General features: G+C 39.1%; 1 protein-coding gene across 1 annotated transcript in view; it reads left to right on the forward strand.

Moving 5' to 3' along the window:
* Tnfrsf21 (TNF receptor superfamily member 21) overlaps positions 1 to 16,900 on the forward strand; it is a 69,261-nt gene that overhangs the window by 36,794 nt on the left and 15,567 nt on the right. The window contains exon 4 of the mRNA XM_027938277.2: positions 10,220 to 10,485. Coding sequence (XP_027794078.2) covers positions 10,220 to 10,485 — 266 coding nt within the window. The remainder of the gene's footprint in view (positions 1 to 10,219; positions 10,486 to 16,900) is intronic.

The raw sequence follows: 16,900 nt of genomic DNA on the forward strand, positions 1-16,900 counted from the left end.
CTCTGATTTTCTACTTTTTCATAAATCGCTTGGCATGGAAAAATTTTAAGCTGAGAGGTTTTAAAAAGTAAAGCCTATTTGCAGTAAGTCAGAGGTGATGGAGTCGTGCTGATCGGAACTCACATCACTGTAGCTTGGTGGTTTTCTCAGCACCAGACAGCAGCAGCAAGCAATCAGCAGCAGCAGCCCCAGCCCTTCCTCCTCTGCCAGAGACTCCTTGACTAAAAATTCCAGACAGTCATCCTGTCAGCCCACATTTCCTATGGGAAGTACACTTGAAGTGTAAACACCAGGAAGTTGGGCAAAGGGAGCAGATCATTTCTGAGACATAGCAGTCTCAGAGGCTGCTGTGTGCAGGCCCTCCTGCCGCAGGGCTGCTGTCTGCTGCAGTTGTTTTATAGGGTGGGGATGGCTGGGCTGCTCTCCACCCCAGACCCCCACCCCACTGCCTTTTCCAAGTTTGCTTCCAACAGTGCCATTTCCATCAGACAGCACCTTCCTGTTTAAACTCCTAGAGAGTTTGAGAATTATAAGGCACACAGAACTGTGACAGGAGAAAGGCCTCAAAATCATTATTTCCTGTGCGGAGTAGTTGGAGATGTGGCCTGTGTCCTTGGGAGTTAGAAGCAGCTGTCGTTCCAGAGCCACCACTTCTTCCTCTTGGCTTTAGGGGAAAGGTGTTTTTACTCTTTAACTTCATATTTCCTATTTTTTTCCTACAGCTCCTTAAACAGTTTTTTAATTTAAAACTGTTTTAGTGAAAAACGAATCAGCATTTCTAGCACATAGTGCTCAGATACAAATAGAAAAAAAAAATCCCTAAAAGTGTGTCCTTGAATCAACCTGGTCAAGTATTATATAAGCATATTTTGCAGAGGAGGAAGAATTTCTGAAATTGTGTCGATCGTTCTTCACAAGTTTGTGGCTAACGCTGCAGCGGATGTATAGAACTCAGTGTGTTGGGTTGATGATTCATCAAATTTTAACAGATTGGTGGGTTTAAGTTTATAAATTAAAAAAAAATAATAACTCTTACTATACTTCTTCAAATCTGTGACACAGTTGATTGGGAGACATATTATATTTATACCACTGATGGGTGGGGGTTACTGCAACCAAGCTATGGAAAGGCATTTGTTAAAATATGCATTCAGATGTATTAGCATTAGTGAAATATGGCCATATTTTAGCCACAATCGTTTCTCTTTTCCATGTAGTCTGACAACACAATTCTAAGTTCACTGTTCTATTCTCAGTTTTCCTCTACTTGGCCTGTGGCAGCTTTCTTTTCTTGGCCTTCAAAACACGACACACTCCCCGTTCTCCTCCTGTGTCTGGCTGTTCCTTCCCTGTCTCCTTGGCTGATTCCTCCTCATCTTCCTGACCTCTAAACAGTGGAGCCCTAAAGCTCCATGCTTGCACCTCTTTTCCATCAAATACTCCCCCCTTTGGTAATTCATGGCTTTAAATACCACCTGTCCACTGGAAATTCCCAGGCACATCTATCCAGCCTGGACCTTGTACCTGAAATGAAGATGGAAATATCCTTCTGTCTGCTTGACAGATGTCTATTATGCTTATGCTTAAGATGGATAACGCTGAATTCCAAACCATACATGCATATCCATTACCATCATGGAAAGTGGTCCTCCATTCTCCCATGTACTCCATCTGAAACCTTGGTCATCCTTGATTCTTCTTTCTTTCTGACCCCATATTTGATGCATTAGCAAATCTCATCACTTCTACTTTAAAAAATATATGCAGAAGTTGACCACTTCAAATTACTTGCACAGCCACCATTTGGGCCCAAATCACTCTCACTCCCTTCTGGATCGTTGCTGTGCCCTTTACCTGGTTGCTCCATCTCTGTCTGTACCCCTTCAGTTTATTCTTGACACAATAGCCAGAATGATACTGTTCAAGTTTCAGTCAGATAGTGTCATGTTTCTCTTAAACCTCCAGTGACTTTATTGGATGCAGAGTAACAGCCAAAAGGCCTCATTCCAATTCCAGATCTGCCCTCTTTCCAATTTTCTCACCTTGTGACTCTCACCACTCCCTCTCCCTTACTCCCTTGCTGCAGCCAATCAGCTCTCTTTGCACATGCAACACCTTTCCTTCCCTGCTCCTACCCACCATCACTTTGCATATTCTGTTCCCTCTGCCTGGAACTCCCTGCCCCAGATATCAGCACAGCTTGCTCCATTCAGTCTTGACTCAGATGTCCCTCCATGAGGCGACTGCTCCACAACATCCTGCTTAATTTTCCTCCTTTTAGCACTCCTCATTAACGTACTCGGTATTTTATTATTTGTTTATTCTTTCCATATTTTCCCATAGAACATGGTCTACACAAGAAAAGGATTATGTGTGTGTGTATGTGTGTGTGTGTGTGTGTGTGTTGCTTTGCATTCATTCATTGCTGTCTCCCCAGTGCCTAGAACAAAATATATACTCAATAAAATTTTGTTGAATAAATAAAACAAAAGCTTTAGATAAATGGGACTTCAAATAACTAAGACAAAATAAGAAGAAAGCATTTTTTGTTTTGTTTTGTTTCCTGTGGAATGAGATAAAATATTATTAGTTTTCCTTGTAGCATTAGGGATACTTTCCATTTGGAAAATTCTCTACTGTTTTGATAGTTTGTCATTAAAAAATATTCTACCCATTAACATGAAGAGATCTTTGTACAGTGTTTTTTTTTTTTTTTTTTTTTTTTGTAGCTCCTAAGATTCACCTGAGTTTATAATTATTGTCTATTAAAACTTCAGTAAGATAGCGATTAATTCAGAAATCATTTTCAGGTTTTTTTAAAAAATCCAAATTGTTTGTTCAATCTTTGTGCCTCAATTAGTGAGAGAATATTTTTAACCTGGGGCCTACTAAATTCTCAGTGCTGAAGAAGCAGTTTCTTTGTAATAAATGCACTGGGGTTTTCCCCATTGACGTGCCACTCCTTAACCCTCAGTGATGTACTGTTTCTATGAAACACATGGGTTGGTGGCTTTTAGGAGTACTTAATTTGTTGTCAGGGCAGGCAGAAATGGCCTACACTACTGATCTCAGCAGAAAGAAAGAACTGCAGTGGGTCAGTCTGCAAGGCCTTTCCACTATGAGCTCTGGCCTCTGAAGGGCAAGTGGTAGCCTGCCCTCAGTTGGAAGAGGGATGGGTAAAGGAGAGATTCTTGTGCCAGAACTGGGTTCCAGGACGCCCAGGTTCCACTCACATTTCTTCATTCATTTGAATGCATTGGTTGTCTTTCCAAATATATGCTAGGCTCTGGTGGGTGCTGAGATAATGGTATTCAAAGCAGATATGAGACTTGGGGAACAGAGGATTAGAAAGGCATCTCTGAAGACAGGACCATTGTACAGCATAGAATGTGGATCCGGGAATGCGGAAGCCAGGTTTTCATTCCAGTGTCTGAACTTGACATATGTTGATCTGTACATACATTGTATGTCTTGTGTCCATTCTTGCCCTTGGATCTGCAGTTTGCAAGCCATAGACACAGCACATGCCTACCATAAGCACATCTTTCAAGGATCGGGGTAGTGTTGGGAGGGATGCCGTCTTGAGCTTATGTCTACTGTTATTCACATGTAGCTCTCAGGAGACTGTTGTGTGTGTGTGTTGAGAAACCAGCATGGGGTAACTGTGGAGTCATCTGTCCTGGGAGGAGGTTTCATGTTAATTGCCTCATTATATTATCTTTTGCCTCATTACTTTTGCCTCTTTTTCTAGAAGGAAAACTGACATCACATTTAACGAGTATGAGAGATGCTTGAATCCTTTTTAACTGATGACTTTGTTACCATCAAAAAGTTTATAACCATATTCAGCCCTTGGATGCACCCATTCTGTGTGAAGCCTGGTTACAGGCCATGAAATCTAGGGTGCTGTGATAACAGAGAGCCTTTGTCTCCTCTGGCTCCATAATTGCTGTCTTTTATACCTCTTCCAAAGAAGGCTTTAGTAAGGGTATATCTGAAGGCGCTCATTTCAGATATTTATCTCCAAAAGGGAAAGGACTTTAGCACCTCTTCTAATTATTAACATCTATTCAGAATTTTATAAAAAGAGAAGGAAGCATTTTTGCATACTGGAGCTGACATTGAGCTTTTAAGAAGTGATCCTTGAATTAGCATTGTCACCCAGATTATGTCTAATTCAAGGTTTTATAATGCACTGGAAAATGCCATTTCTTCTGCAATAATCATTTATTACTGTGTGCCTCTATTCTTGCACTCTCTTGCTGTGGATCAAGTCAGTGTCAGCCCACTGATCCTGTTGTGATTCCCTGTGTGCAGCAGAGGTGGTGGCAGCAATACTTTTCCATCCACATTGGACTTCTAGTGGGTGAGTTCAGTGAGGCTGCCTCTCCTGGCATACACTAGTGAGGGGTCCATGCAGCACAGGAAGCCGGGAGCCTGGTGCTATGGTTCTTGGTTAGCACCTATGATCCCAATGTCTATGCAGAACTCCTCCCACCTTTTAGGTGCAGCCCCTCCCTATGATTCTTATCTATGCAGAAACAGAGGGGGCAAAGGAAGGAGGCCATAGTATACTGAGGCACCGTGACAGGCATTTTTAATACCTGATCACATACATAATCGTATCCATCGTGCCAGACAAAAGGTAGTATTTCCATTTTACTTACATGGACATTGAAATCTTAGAGGTTATCATTTGCTCAAGGTCACCCAACTAACAAATTATGGAGTTGGAGTTTGAAATTGAATCTTGTAATGGTCAAGTTCATGATCTTTCCACTACAGTTCTCATCCTTTCCCCAGGAGCCAAGGCCACCTACCTTTTCAGTTTCTGGCATATACCGCCTCTGGTTTATAGGGCCTGGCTCCTTTGATGACTTCTTCAGAAATTTCAGTCACAACTCTAGGACCTGGCACTATGGGAAAAAGCAATGCTGGGCTGCATGCCCTATCAGCCCTTCAGTGGTGGAGAATTTTGTTACTTTTCAGTGTAAGAAAATGGAGGCTAAACATTCATACAATTAAACAATTTAGACCAATTCAGCACATCGGGACTGTCTCCATTCTTAATGAAAACTCTTGAGAACTCTGATGGGACAGATGACCAGAGCACCTGTCTAGCAGAGAAGTGGTCTTCATTTCACTTCCTGTCACTTCACATATAAATTAATAATTGTGATAGGAGCTTTCAGTGTGTGTGTGTGTGTGTGTGTGTGTGTGTGTGTGTATTTAACAAAATATTTTTCTAAATGCTTATGCTATTTGACAATCTGGCTGTGGTCTTTATATTACGAATTGCAGGGGTTGGTTAACTATAGCCTGTGGGCCATATCCATCTGTCTACATGTTTTTGAAAATCAAATTGTGTTAGAACCCAGCCACGCACATTTGTATGCATGGTCTTTCATGCTCCATGCTATAATAGGGTGTGTGGCTGCTTTCATGTTACAGCAGGGGGGTGGAGAAGACACAACAGAGTGTAGGGTTCTCAAAGCCTCAAATATTTACTGTTGTCATTGCAGAAAAAGTTTTTTGAACTTTCCCCCACGCTTTTTTAAAAATTTATATATGATAGTGGAATGCATGACAATTTTTATTACACATATAGAGCACAACCCCCACCCCTTTTTTAATAGGGTATCAGAATTTTAGTGAAGAGGAATAAATTTGCTAGTCCTAGAGAAAACAGCCCTAAGTCTGCTTGGTCAGTAATAATAGACCAGGAGGGAGCGTAGACACCATGGCTAGCCTGGAGCACGTTCATGTCTAAACCAGATAACCAGGCTAAGGGAGCATTAATTCCTGTGAGTACTATGCTCCTCTACTGGGTCACTTCCATTAATGACAACAGAAGCACCCCTAACTGGCTGTATGACTTTGTACTAGTCACCAACATCTACGTGATATTTTTTACTGATAAGGTGAATTGCTTAAAAGTATATGTTTATAAAGCATTTGCACACACACACACACATACACACACACACACATACATCTTATATATATGGTTGTTCCTCATGTGCATGGGGGATTGGTCCCAGGACCCCCATAGGGATATCAAAATCCAAGGATGCTCGAGTCCCTTATATAAAATGGCATAGTACTTGACAGTAACATAGTAATTTAATATATATACCTCCTCTGATATATTTTAAATCATTTTTAGATTGCTTATAATACCTCATTTGATGCAAATATTTTGTAATTAGTTATTATATTGTATTGTTTGGAAAATAATGGCCAAAAAAAGTTTGTACATATTCAGACAGATGTGATTGGAAAAATACTTTTGATCTGCAGTTATTTGAATCTGCAGGCATGAAACTTGTGGATATGGAAGGTGATCATACATGAGTTTATGTATATAAATGTTTAGATAGTTTTAAGAGGAATAATAAATAAACTTTTGAATATAGTAGTAAAATAAGAAGACCCATTTTTCTACACCCATCTAGCTTAGGATATAGAACTGTATGAATATCTTTGAGATCCCTTCTGTGTGCATTCCTTTCCCTCCCCCACCCCCTGCCAAGAGGTAACTGTCTCAATTTGGTTAATTACAGTATTGCTTTTCTCCATAATTTTATTGTTACTTTTTAACCTAAAACTATTAAAAAAAAAAGAACACTTTCACAGATGACAAACTTGTGTTTCCTTGATGTTGCTTCATTTTCTTGGTGATGACTTTTTCTGCCTTCTGATTACATAAGGGTTATCAGTTGTGCAAACACAGCCTAACACACAGGGGCAGCTCAATAAATACTCTTGAAATAGTCCACTGGTCTTACTTTTCATGATGGGGTAAGGACAAGGTACAGCCAACTCAGGGGCTAGTTCAACTGTTCAGGCTTTTCTCCCCACTGGGGTTTTGTGATAATGTATTAAGCTGAAAGTCTGGTATCTCCTGAGGGAGCAGTTGCCTACTCTTAGATTTCTCAACTCTCAAGTGGGAGAGGACAGTAGTGAGAAACATGGCTGCCCTAGGATACTCCCATAGTGGGGAGATCCACTTGAGTAAGAGAGCAAGATGAAATCTTTAAATTCAGCTTTCTGGTCTGTTTAATTTGAAGGAAAATCTCATTGTATCCATTCCTTTGTGTTTTTCTTTGTGACTTTTTTTTTTTTTAAAGTATAAATACGGGGTTTTGGAAAAGGAATGGTTGTTAAGCTTTTTAAACTCTGTAATTACTCTATAAAGGCTGTGTATTTGCATCTGAAATACATTGAGCCTTAAGTTTTAGTGCTCAGTATATATGCAGCATTTGTAATCATGGGGGTACTTCCCAAAATAAATCAACTGCATAGAAAATGTTAATCAGCTCATTCCCAGTGACCACAGTGAGTATCTCCATTGTACAATGAGGAAATGGACGTGACAGTTAGTGGTTTGCCCAAAGCCACACTGTCATCAGTGTTATGAAGATTTAAGCAATGGTCCTTCTTATAAGAAAATGCAGTCATGTTTTCATGTAAGACACTGTGGGTCTTGGTCAAATTGACCTAAATTAGATTCAGGGACTAACAAGCCTTTTGGCGTTGGGAAGAATCTACCACATTAACCACAAAGAGCTGGCTTGTTTCTTACAGTTACCTGCAGTGTTTTAAATAGAACTTGGTTTTTTGAGGAGTCTATTTGTTTGAAATCAAAAGCTCTGTATCTGACTGAACATTGAAACTAAAAAGCAACTGGATCAAGTAGGGAGAACAGTATTAAAAGTAAAGTTATGTCTTGATTTGTGGCCTTCTATATTTTTTTTAAGTTTTTATGTTTTGTGGCATTCTACGTTTATAGTTAAGGAGAAAGCAGCCTTCTACTAGGAACTTAGTTTTTGAAAACAATTTTCAGAGAATTGATTTTGGATGTGTATGTAGATGGTCTTCCAAATCATCTACATAATAGAATTGTGTGGTATAGTAAAGACTTATATGGAGGAAACAGCAAATCCTCCATTTTCAGAAAATTTGCTGTAATTATTATTGTTATTTTCTCAGGCAAAAATTGATAGCTCATTTTAGAAATATTTTCCTCAACAAGTGTTGGGAGCAAAAAATATTCCCTCCCAACTGCTTGTTAATTGAAAAATCCAATCAATCATAATGGTAATAAGCACCTATTTGTTTTCCTCTCTTTCCTAAACTTCACTTGAAACTTGACCACCCCCCCCCCCTTTTTTTTTACTAGGTGACGAACATTTTTAAGACATTGTTAATAATAACAATTCTAGTATTGGGGAATGTGAACAGAGCCACATTCAAAGTCATAATATGGATTTGGAGGACTCACCCTTTACATGAGAATACTCTGTATAAAACAGGCAAAGCCAACTTGTAATTGTAGAGAGAAGATGCCATAAAGCAGGAGACACCAAAGTAAGCTACTTGTGGAGAATCTCACCTGATAGAAGGTGAGATTATCATTAGGGATCTGGAGATATGATTTTGGCATTTCACTCTGTATTCATCAGATTTGAGGACCACAGACTGATTCTTTGTTAAAGAGTTTACAAGTGTGATGATCCATAATAATAATAGCACAGTAGTCCCCTACCTGTCCACCGTTTTGCTTTTCATAGTGATACTGGCAATTCACAGAAGCAAGAGAAGCCCTAAGTGCTTTCTTTTGTCCAGTTTTTTTTTTTTTTTTTTGGGGGGGGGATACCTGGGATTGAACTCAGGAGCACTCGACCACTGAGCCACATCCCTAGCCCTATTTTGTATTTTATTTAGAGACAGGGTCTCACTGAGTTGCGTAGCACCTTGCCATTGCTGAGCCTGACTCTGAACTCACAATCCTCCTGTATCAGTTGCACAAGCAAGTGAAGAGGTGAAGTTTCTCTGCTTAATAAGGAAAGAAAGAAAATCATAATGCTGGGTTTGCTAAGATTGACAATAAGAATGAATCTTTCACCTGTAAAATTGTGAAGAAGACAAAAGAAATTTAATGCTAGTTTTTGTTGTTGTTGTTGTTGTTGTTATTGTTGTTGTTGTTTTTGGCTCAAACTGTAAAAGGTGCAGTCACAATGCATGTTAAGTGCCCAATGAAGATGAAAAAGTCATTGAACTATAAGATTAGGTATTGTTTGTGGTTTCAGGTATCCATTGTATTCTATGGATAAGGGGGGACTAATATATATTAAAATATTGGGGGGAAGATACTTGGCAAAACAATAACAACAGAAACAAAAACAAAAACCAGCCTGGGTAGTTTGGTCAAAGGCATATGCTCCCTCTTGGAAGGTAGCATGTATTAACACTTTTAATAGTAGTTACATCTATAGCAGTTCAGATTACCAACCTTGTGAGTTGGATTAAGTACCCAATCCACCTAATTTTGTGATATTGGTCCAGTAGCCTAACATTTCTTGCTGTATTTTTTCTGCTTACTTGTACAACCAGGATATTAATACCTTATAAACATGTTCAGTGAACTAATGCCTGGTCTTAATACCTGGAAGATAATGGTGGTGATGATGATGTCATTTTGGCTGTTATCTTTATAATAGCTATGCAAGTCAACTTAGAAGAAGACTGAATAGACCAGAACATTGATTGTTGAGCATGGAAGTAGAGTCTGGAACCACGTCTATTGGGCTGAAACAGTTGTGTACATTGCCAGTTGACTTAAATCTGCACATTCTTTGTCTCAACAAGGCCGGGTAATAATAATAGCACAGTATTCCCCTACCTGTCCACAGTAGTAGTAGTCGTCTTAAATTTGTAGCTTATAGTTTTTCTGAATTTCATGAAGTCACCACTTTTATAGTGTAGAACCTCTAATTTATTTGGTTAAGGTTGTATTTAGTAGTAACAAAGGACTCACTCTGATTACCTTAACTGGGTTTGGCTTTTAGAACATCTTCTGGGGCTGATGTTTTATACTTACAAGATCAAACCTTCTTCTGGTTTCACATTCCAGAAGTGAATGTTTTTAAATCAATGCACTGGTTGGGGTTTGCTTTATTTATTTCTGAGTTACTGGGGATTGAGCCCAGGGCCTTGTGTGTGATAGAGAAGTCCTCTAACATTGAGCTACATCCCCAACCCAGGATATGAAATTTCATGTGAGGGTATCAGCCTAGTTCCCAAATTGGACTGCATCTGCCAGGTACCTGGGGAAGGCGGCAAATTCCTTTGACACAGAGCAACAGGAAAGCCTCCTCCTTATAATGCATACCTGTTCTGAATTTGTTTTTTAAATTTTATTTTGTTCCTGGTGTAGGTATTGACATCCTGAAGCTTGTCGCAGCCCAAGTGGGGAGCCAGTGGAAGGATATCTATCAGTTTCTGTGCAATGCCAGCGAGAGGGAGGTGGCCGCTTTCTCCAACGGATACACAGCGGACCACGAGCGGGCCTATGCGGCTCTGCAGCACTGGACCATCCGGGGCCCTGAGGCCAGCCTCGCCCAGTTAATTAGTGCCCTGCGCCAGCACCGCCGCAACGATGTCGTGGAAAAGATTCGCGGGCTGATGGAGGACACCACTCAGGTAATGTGGCCCTGGTTGTGTCTCTGCCACTCCTCTTTTCCTCACATTGCGCTAGGTACAAGTGACAGGGGAAAAGAGCTGATGTTAGCTGTTTAGGAGCACATCCTTACCCTGGTCTTCCAGACCAACGGCTCTCAATGGTCATCCACGTATCATCTAGGGACTTTTTAAATAGTTCTCATGCTTGGATCCCACCGCAGGTCAGTCAAATCAGAATCTCTAAGAAGAAGATTTTGAATTAATACTTTTGAAAGCTCAGTGATTCCAAGGTGGCAGGCAAGTTGATAATCATTGTCTTTGGGATTGGTTCCACGTCAAGCTGCGCTGGTCAGATCTACTCCATCACCTAATCTACAGTCTCATTTTGCATCACATACTTTGAACACACCCAAGAAGAAAACCTCTTTTCCCTGTCCTCTCCCTTCCTCCAGACGTGTGTGTGTGTGTGGTGGTGGTGGTGGTGAGGGAGGCTTGCTTTTAAGTCTTGAGGATGCAGGTTGTGCTAGTAGCAGTGAGAACAGAACCGGTTCTCCTCCTTGGTTGTTCATTCCTGCAGATCAGATGGAAACTGAGGGTGGGGGGATCTGGGAGTGTGATTTATTTGTACTAATGAGCCCTGGCTTTGCATTGAAAAGACACTGACTAGGTGGGTGATTAAGGTTAAGTTACATCAGCTTTTTTTGTTTGTCTGTTTTATCATTATTTGCATTTGTAAACCTATTTTATAAGATTTATTAATACTAGAAATAAAACATAAAAAGTCTGGCTTATTTTAGTTGTTCTACAAAAGGCCATTCCAAACATGATGCAAATCATTTGACTTAGCCCTTCTTTAATTATGTTGCCCTGAAAGGCCATGAAGTTAGTACAGAATTGGGTATTGGATCATATTTCTCACAGACTTCAATTAAACTTCTGGAATATATTTCTAAAATAAAGAAAATGCCAACCACTAAGGCTTGATAAAACCCACTTGAGATTCAGAAGGCCATCTTCCTGTGTTATGCCAGTGATGAGACTCCTTACTTCAGAGCTAGGGAGAGGTTTTTTTTCCCCACAACTCAGTTCACTATCATTCTGCACCAAATTTTGTATATCAAAGGACTCAATTTTATATACCTAAAAAGACCAAAAAGCCTTCTTTTATCTATTTATACCAACAGTGTTAGTATTCCTTCACTGCTAAAATAAACACACATCAGGTGGGATTTTTTAGCCAGGCAACTGTTTGGATAAAAATTTATAGGAGCTAATTGACTTTGAAGGTGGTCTTTAAAGCTCCTGGTATATTTTTGACTTTTTGAAAATGTGGAATTTCAGGAAAAATAATATTTACTAATAGACCAAGTATAAACATTGGAAGTCACACACCAATGTCTTATGAATTTCTGAGAAACAATTTCAATAATTATGACCTGCTCCTAAAACTAGCCTTTAAGTAACTGGATTTTGGGTAAAAGCAGATTAGACATTTACCCTTCAATTAAATATAATGCTTGCAGTTTGAATAAAGGGAGTGCAAAGGCAAAGCTGTATTGTGCTTTCTTAGATTCTTGATTTTAAGGGAAGGACTGGTAAGACAACAGCAGACTTGAAAAAAGATTTAGATTCTTGAGACTATATCAGCAGATCTTTTTGATGATGCCTACAAGAAAGATAATGTGATTGATTGACTCAAGCCCCTGCTGGGCCCAGAGCAAAAGAATAAGAGGAGACCATATATCAAAGAGATTAATTCACAGCATAAAAATAATAGGAAATGAAGAAGAATTAAGATCTTTTTGTATTATAGGGGAGATAGAAGGAAGGAAAGAATCAAGGTGAATGAGTTTGGCATTTGGGAAAAGGGTGCTTTGTTTTCTAATTCATTCTTCTTCTTTTCCCAAATGCCAAACTCTTATTCACCTTGATTCTTTCCTTCCTTCTATCTCCCCTATAATACTAAAAGATCTTAATAGTATCTGTTTTTTGTTATTTACATTTTGAGAAACAGTGGTATACAAGCATTCTGCAGCTTTATGTTTGGTTCTGCTATAGCCTGTGTGTGGGGATGGTTCTTTTTTTTTTTTCAGAGTAGAAATTAGAAGTTTATTAAAGGACAGCAGAAAAGACTTCTCCTGGAGGAAGAAGGGGACCCAAGAGGTGGAATCCCGTGGGGATGGTTCTTGAGACAGCAATACTAAGTTTCTTGTTCCATATTTCAATAACAGTGTACATCACTGTTTAGCAACATCCTGGATCCAGGTCTTACTCTAATTTTAATAACCAATAGGCATGGATTTTTCTTTTTAATTGCACAGTATGAAACTGTCTATTCATAGTTTAATCTCTTGAAATTTGCTAAGTCAAACGAGAGTCAGAAGGCGGGGGGTAATTTAGATTTAGTCTTTGCATCTTAAGATGAATGTTTTTTCATTTTTTAAAAAATTTATTTATTCTAATTTGTTATACATGACAGCAGAATGCATTTCAATTCATAGTACACATATAGAGCACAGTTTTTCATATCTCTGGTTGTACACAAAGTAATCACATGATTTGTGTCTTCATACATGTACTTAGGATAATGGTGTCCATCTCATTCCACCAGCTTTCCTACCCCTATACACCCTCCTTTTTCTTCCCTCCCCTTTGCCCTATCTAAAGTTCCTCCATTCTTCCTATGCCCCCCTCATCCTCATTATGGATCAACATCCACATATCAGAGAAAATATTTGCCCTTTGGTTTTTGAGGATTGGCTTAATTCACTTAGCATGATATTCTCCAACTCCATCCATTTATCTGAATATTCTATAATTTTATGGGGCTTGAGGTGAGGCAGATCATCATGGCAGAAGAGTATGGTGGAGGGAAGCAGCTCACACCGTGATCAGAAAGCAGAGAGAGAAAGTGAGTGCACTATACAGATACAAATGTATACCCCAACCCACATCTGATTCCCACCTCCTCCAGCCACACTCTACCACTTTAGTTACCGCCCAATTAATCCCTATGGGGAGATGAATTCACTCACTAAGTTAAGACTCTTACAACCTAATCATTTCTCCTCTGAACTTCTTGCATTGTCTTACCATGAACTTTTGGGGAACACCACATCTAAACCCATAGCACCAATCAATCACTGATGGATACCTAGGCTGGTGTATAGATGGGCTGTAGTGAATTGTGCTGCTATAAACATAGGTATGCATGTGTCACTTTAGTAGGCTGTCTTTAATTCTTTAGAATAAATACCAAGGAGTGGTATAGCTAGATCACATGGTAACACCATTCCTAGTCTTTTAATTCCTCCATACTGATTAAGATGAACTAAAAAAAAAAAAAAAAATTAATTGATTTTTTAAAAAATAAATGACAGCAGAATACATTACAATTCTTGTTACACATATACAGCACAATGTTTCTTATCTCTGGTTGTATATAAAGTATGTTCACACCAATTCGTGTCTTCATATATGTACTTTGGATAATGATGTCCATCACATTCCACCATCCTTGCTAACCCTCTGTCCCTGCCCTTCCCCTTCCACCCCTTTGCCCTATCTAAAGTTCGTCTATTCCTCCCATGCTCCCCCTCCCTATCCCACTATGAATCAGCCTCCTTATATCAGAGAAAACATAAGGCATTTGTTTTTTGGGGGATTGGCTAACTTCACTTAGCATTATCTTCTCCAGCTTTATCCATTTACCTGCAAATGCCATGATTTTATTCTCTTTTATTGCTGAGTAATATTCCATGTGTATATGTGCCACATTTTTTTTTATCCACTTATTTACTGAAGGGCATCTAGGTTGGTTCCACAGTTTAGCTACTGTGAATTGTGCTGCTATAAACATTGATGTGGCTGTGACCCTGTAGTATGCTGTTTTTGTACTCCCTGTGTTTTGTGATATTGCTGAGCATTGGGGACTTTGCTCCAAGAATTCAGTGGACTCTTAGTGTATAAAAATGACTGTTTTTGTTTTCAGTGGTTAATGTTTTTTTCTATCATTGAACCTGAGAGCACCTATGTTATATTCCACCCAAGGAATTAGCCCTGTTGTGACTTTTAGTTATCTCTCTCCAGAACAGCTGGTCCATTATTAACTATGGTGTCCTATGAACCATTTTAAAATGAACACATCCAGAGGATCTGTCTTCCTTAATTTGAGGTATGAGGTGTTTTTTCAGGCTGTCTCCTTTCAAGGTCAACAGTCTAACCTAAGCTCAGCCTTCTAGAATCCTATTTTCTCTTTCAGGGAATGAGCATTTGGAAAAAGCAGCGGAGTAATGGACTGATAGTTAGAAGTTGCAAGGATTTTGCCAAAGTTATTGAAAAATAAAAGAAAACAAAAATCTAATATAGTGTTGCAAATTGTATGTTATCTCATTTTCCATCCTTTTACCGTGTTTGTGTGTGTGTGTGTGTGTGTTTATTTAAAGAATGGCTTTTGTAATGACCATATACTTAAGGTGTTCTCTTAAATCTAGTCTGACAGTTTTTGTCATTTGATTAAGAGTATTTCAGTGGGTTTACATTTTTCTTAATATAATTACTCATATTTGTCTTTAAGTCTACCATCTTACTATTTATTTCCTATTTGTCCTCTCTCTTCTCTCTCTTCTCTTTTTTTTCTCTTCCTCCTTTCTTTTGGATTAAGTCTTCTTTTGGATAAATCAAATATTTTCTATTATCCCATATTTCCTCCTGTATTAGCTTGTTACACTTAAAAAAACTTTTAATGACTACTCTAGGGATTATAACATGTATAATATGAAATATAAATATATTTATATTTTTCAAACCATTTTTTAGATAATACAACAAATCTTAGAAGACTTGAATATTATTTATTCTTGTCTTGCATTTTGGTTTTACTGTCATAAATTTTAATGCTACATGTTTAATGGCACCCAAAGGCATGGTCATGATCATGGTCTTCTACAATCAGGATTTAAGGAGAGTTGCCTTGTATTGATCTTTTCTGTTGTCTTTCACACCTTCCTACATCTTTAGCTTTTACCTGAGATTACATTTTTTTAAATACAGAGATACATATACCTAAAGACTGTTTCTCAGTGTAGGTGTCCACAGGTAAACTCTGTTCTCTTTATCTAGAAAATGCCCACTAAATAAATAAATAACATTATTTCACCATAGTTTTTGAAGGCTAACTGCAAATAGAAGTTTAGCTAGCCAATTATTTTCTTTCAGTGCTTTAATGCCTGGGTTGAAGTTTTCCTCTGCTAAACAGTCAAAGAGATGATGTAATTTTATTTTTAAATCTATATCATGTAATAAATTATGTTATACCAGGCATTTCAGGCAATGCAAAGATTAGTATGTCAAAGTCAGTGCAGTTGAAGGAGCCTGCAGTTGAATAGAAGAAGTGGACACATACTTACCTCCTGAGGGAGCAAGTCCAGGGGGCCTGGATGGGGTATACTGGCTGTCCTAATAATGGGCTCCAATTAGAACAGAGGTATGGAGGTGTGTGCCAGTTTAAATTCCTTTCCTGGGGGTATACTCCCTTTGGGGACTCTGGGTAAATAATTTGACCTCTGTACCTCAGTTTCTCCATGACAAATCAGGAACAACATGAGTGAATAGACTGCAGGTTGCTTTGGGAACGAGGGTTGTTTGGCCACAGTAAGCAGCCAGTGGATGTTTACCATTAGTTGCAATTATTTCCCAGCTCTAGAGGCCAGAGAGATGGAAGAATGTTCCCAACTAGCTCCAACAACCACACATAATGGACCTTTTAAATACTGAACACTGAGGGTCACTGAGTTTTGGGTGGAGAAGTTCTCCCAATTCCAAGACTGCTTGAAGTAGATGGTCAAGGCAGAGGCTTGCTGCCTGGGTTCAGTGCCCCAGAACTGGAAATCTCAGCTAAGTGTAAATATTTATTCCTTACTGGCCGAGCAAGTGTTCCTAGGCTGGCTGGAATGTTTTCTGTAGCAGGGAAACAAAGGTGTGTGTGAAGATAATGTTCTGCTCCCTCAGTGGCTGTCAAGAAAAAAGAAACAACATGAACCAACTGAATTTCTAGGATTTCATTCAGTTTAGTTTTATATGTACCCCCTCTCCCAACTTTTATTTAGGGCCTCTGCAAATGCAGATAGGCTTAAGCAATGCAATCTTTTTTTTTTTTTTAAACCCTTGTTTTTGGGTCCCATCCCCAACCCCTTGGATGTAGGGAGACTGATTCTTCTCCATAGGAGACCCTGAGTGAACAATTCCTTGGACTCTTGAGATTTTTCCATTTAAATGGGAATTCAAGGACATGCCCTTCACACACTGAGTGGTTACCAAAATTGACAGAGGTAATGACTTGTGAAACTGGGATGTGGGCAAGTGAGATATGAAAGCGATGTCTAGTGGCATGGTGCTGGGTTGACTGTGCTTTTATGGTTTCATTTGAAAAGTGGAA

The sequence above is a fragment of the Marmota flaviventris genome, chromosome 6 (genome assembly GCF_047511675.1).
Source record: "Marmota flaviventris isolate mMarFla1 chromosome 6, mMarFla1.hap1, whole genome shotgun sequence".
Lineage (NCBI taxonomy): Eukaryota > Metazoa > Chordata > Mammalia > Rodentia > Sciuridae > Marmota > Marmota flaviventris.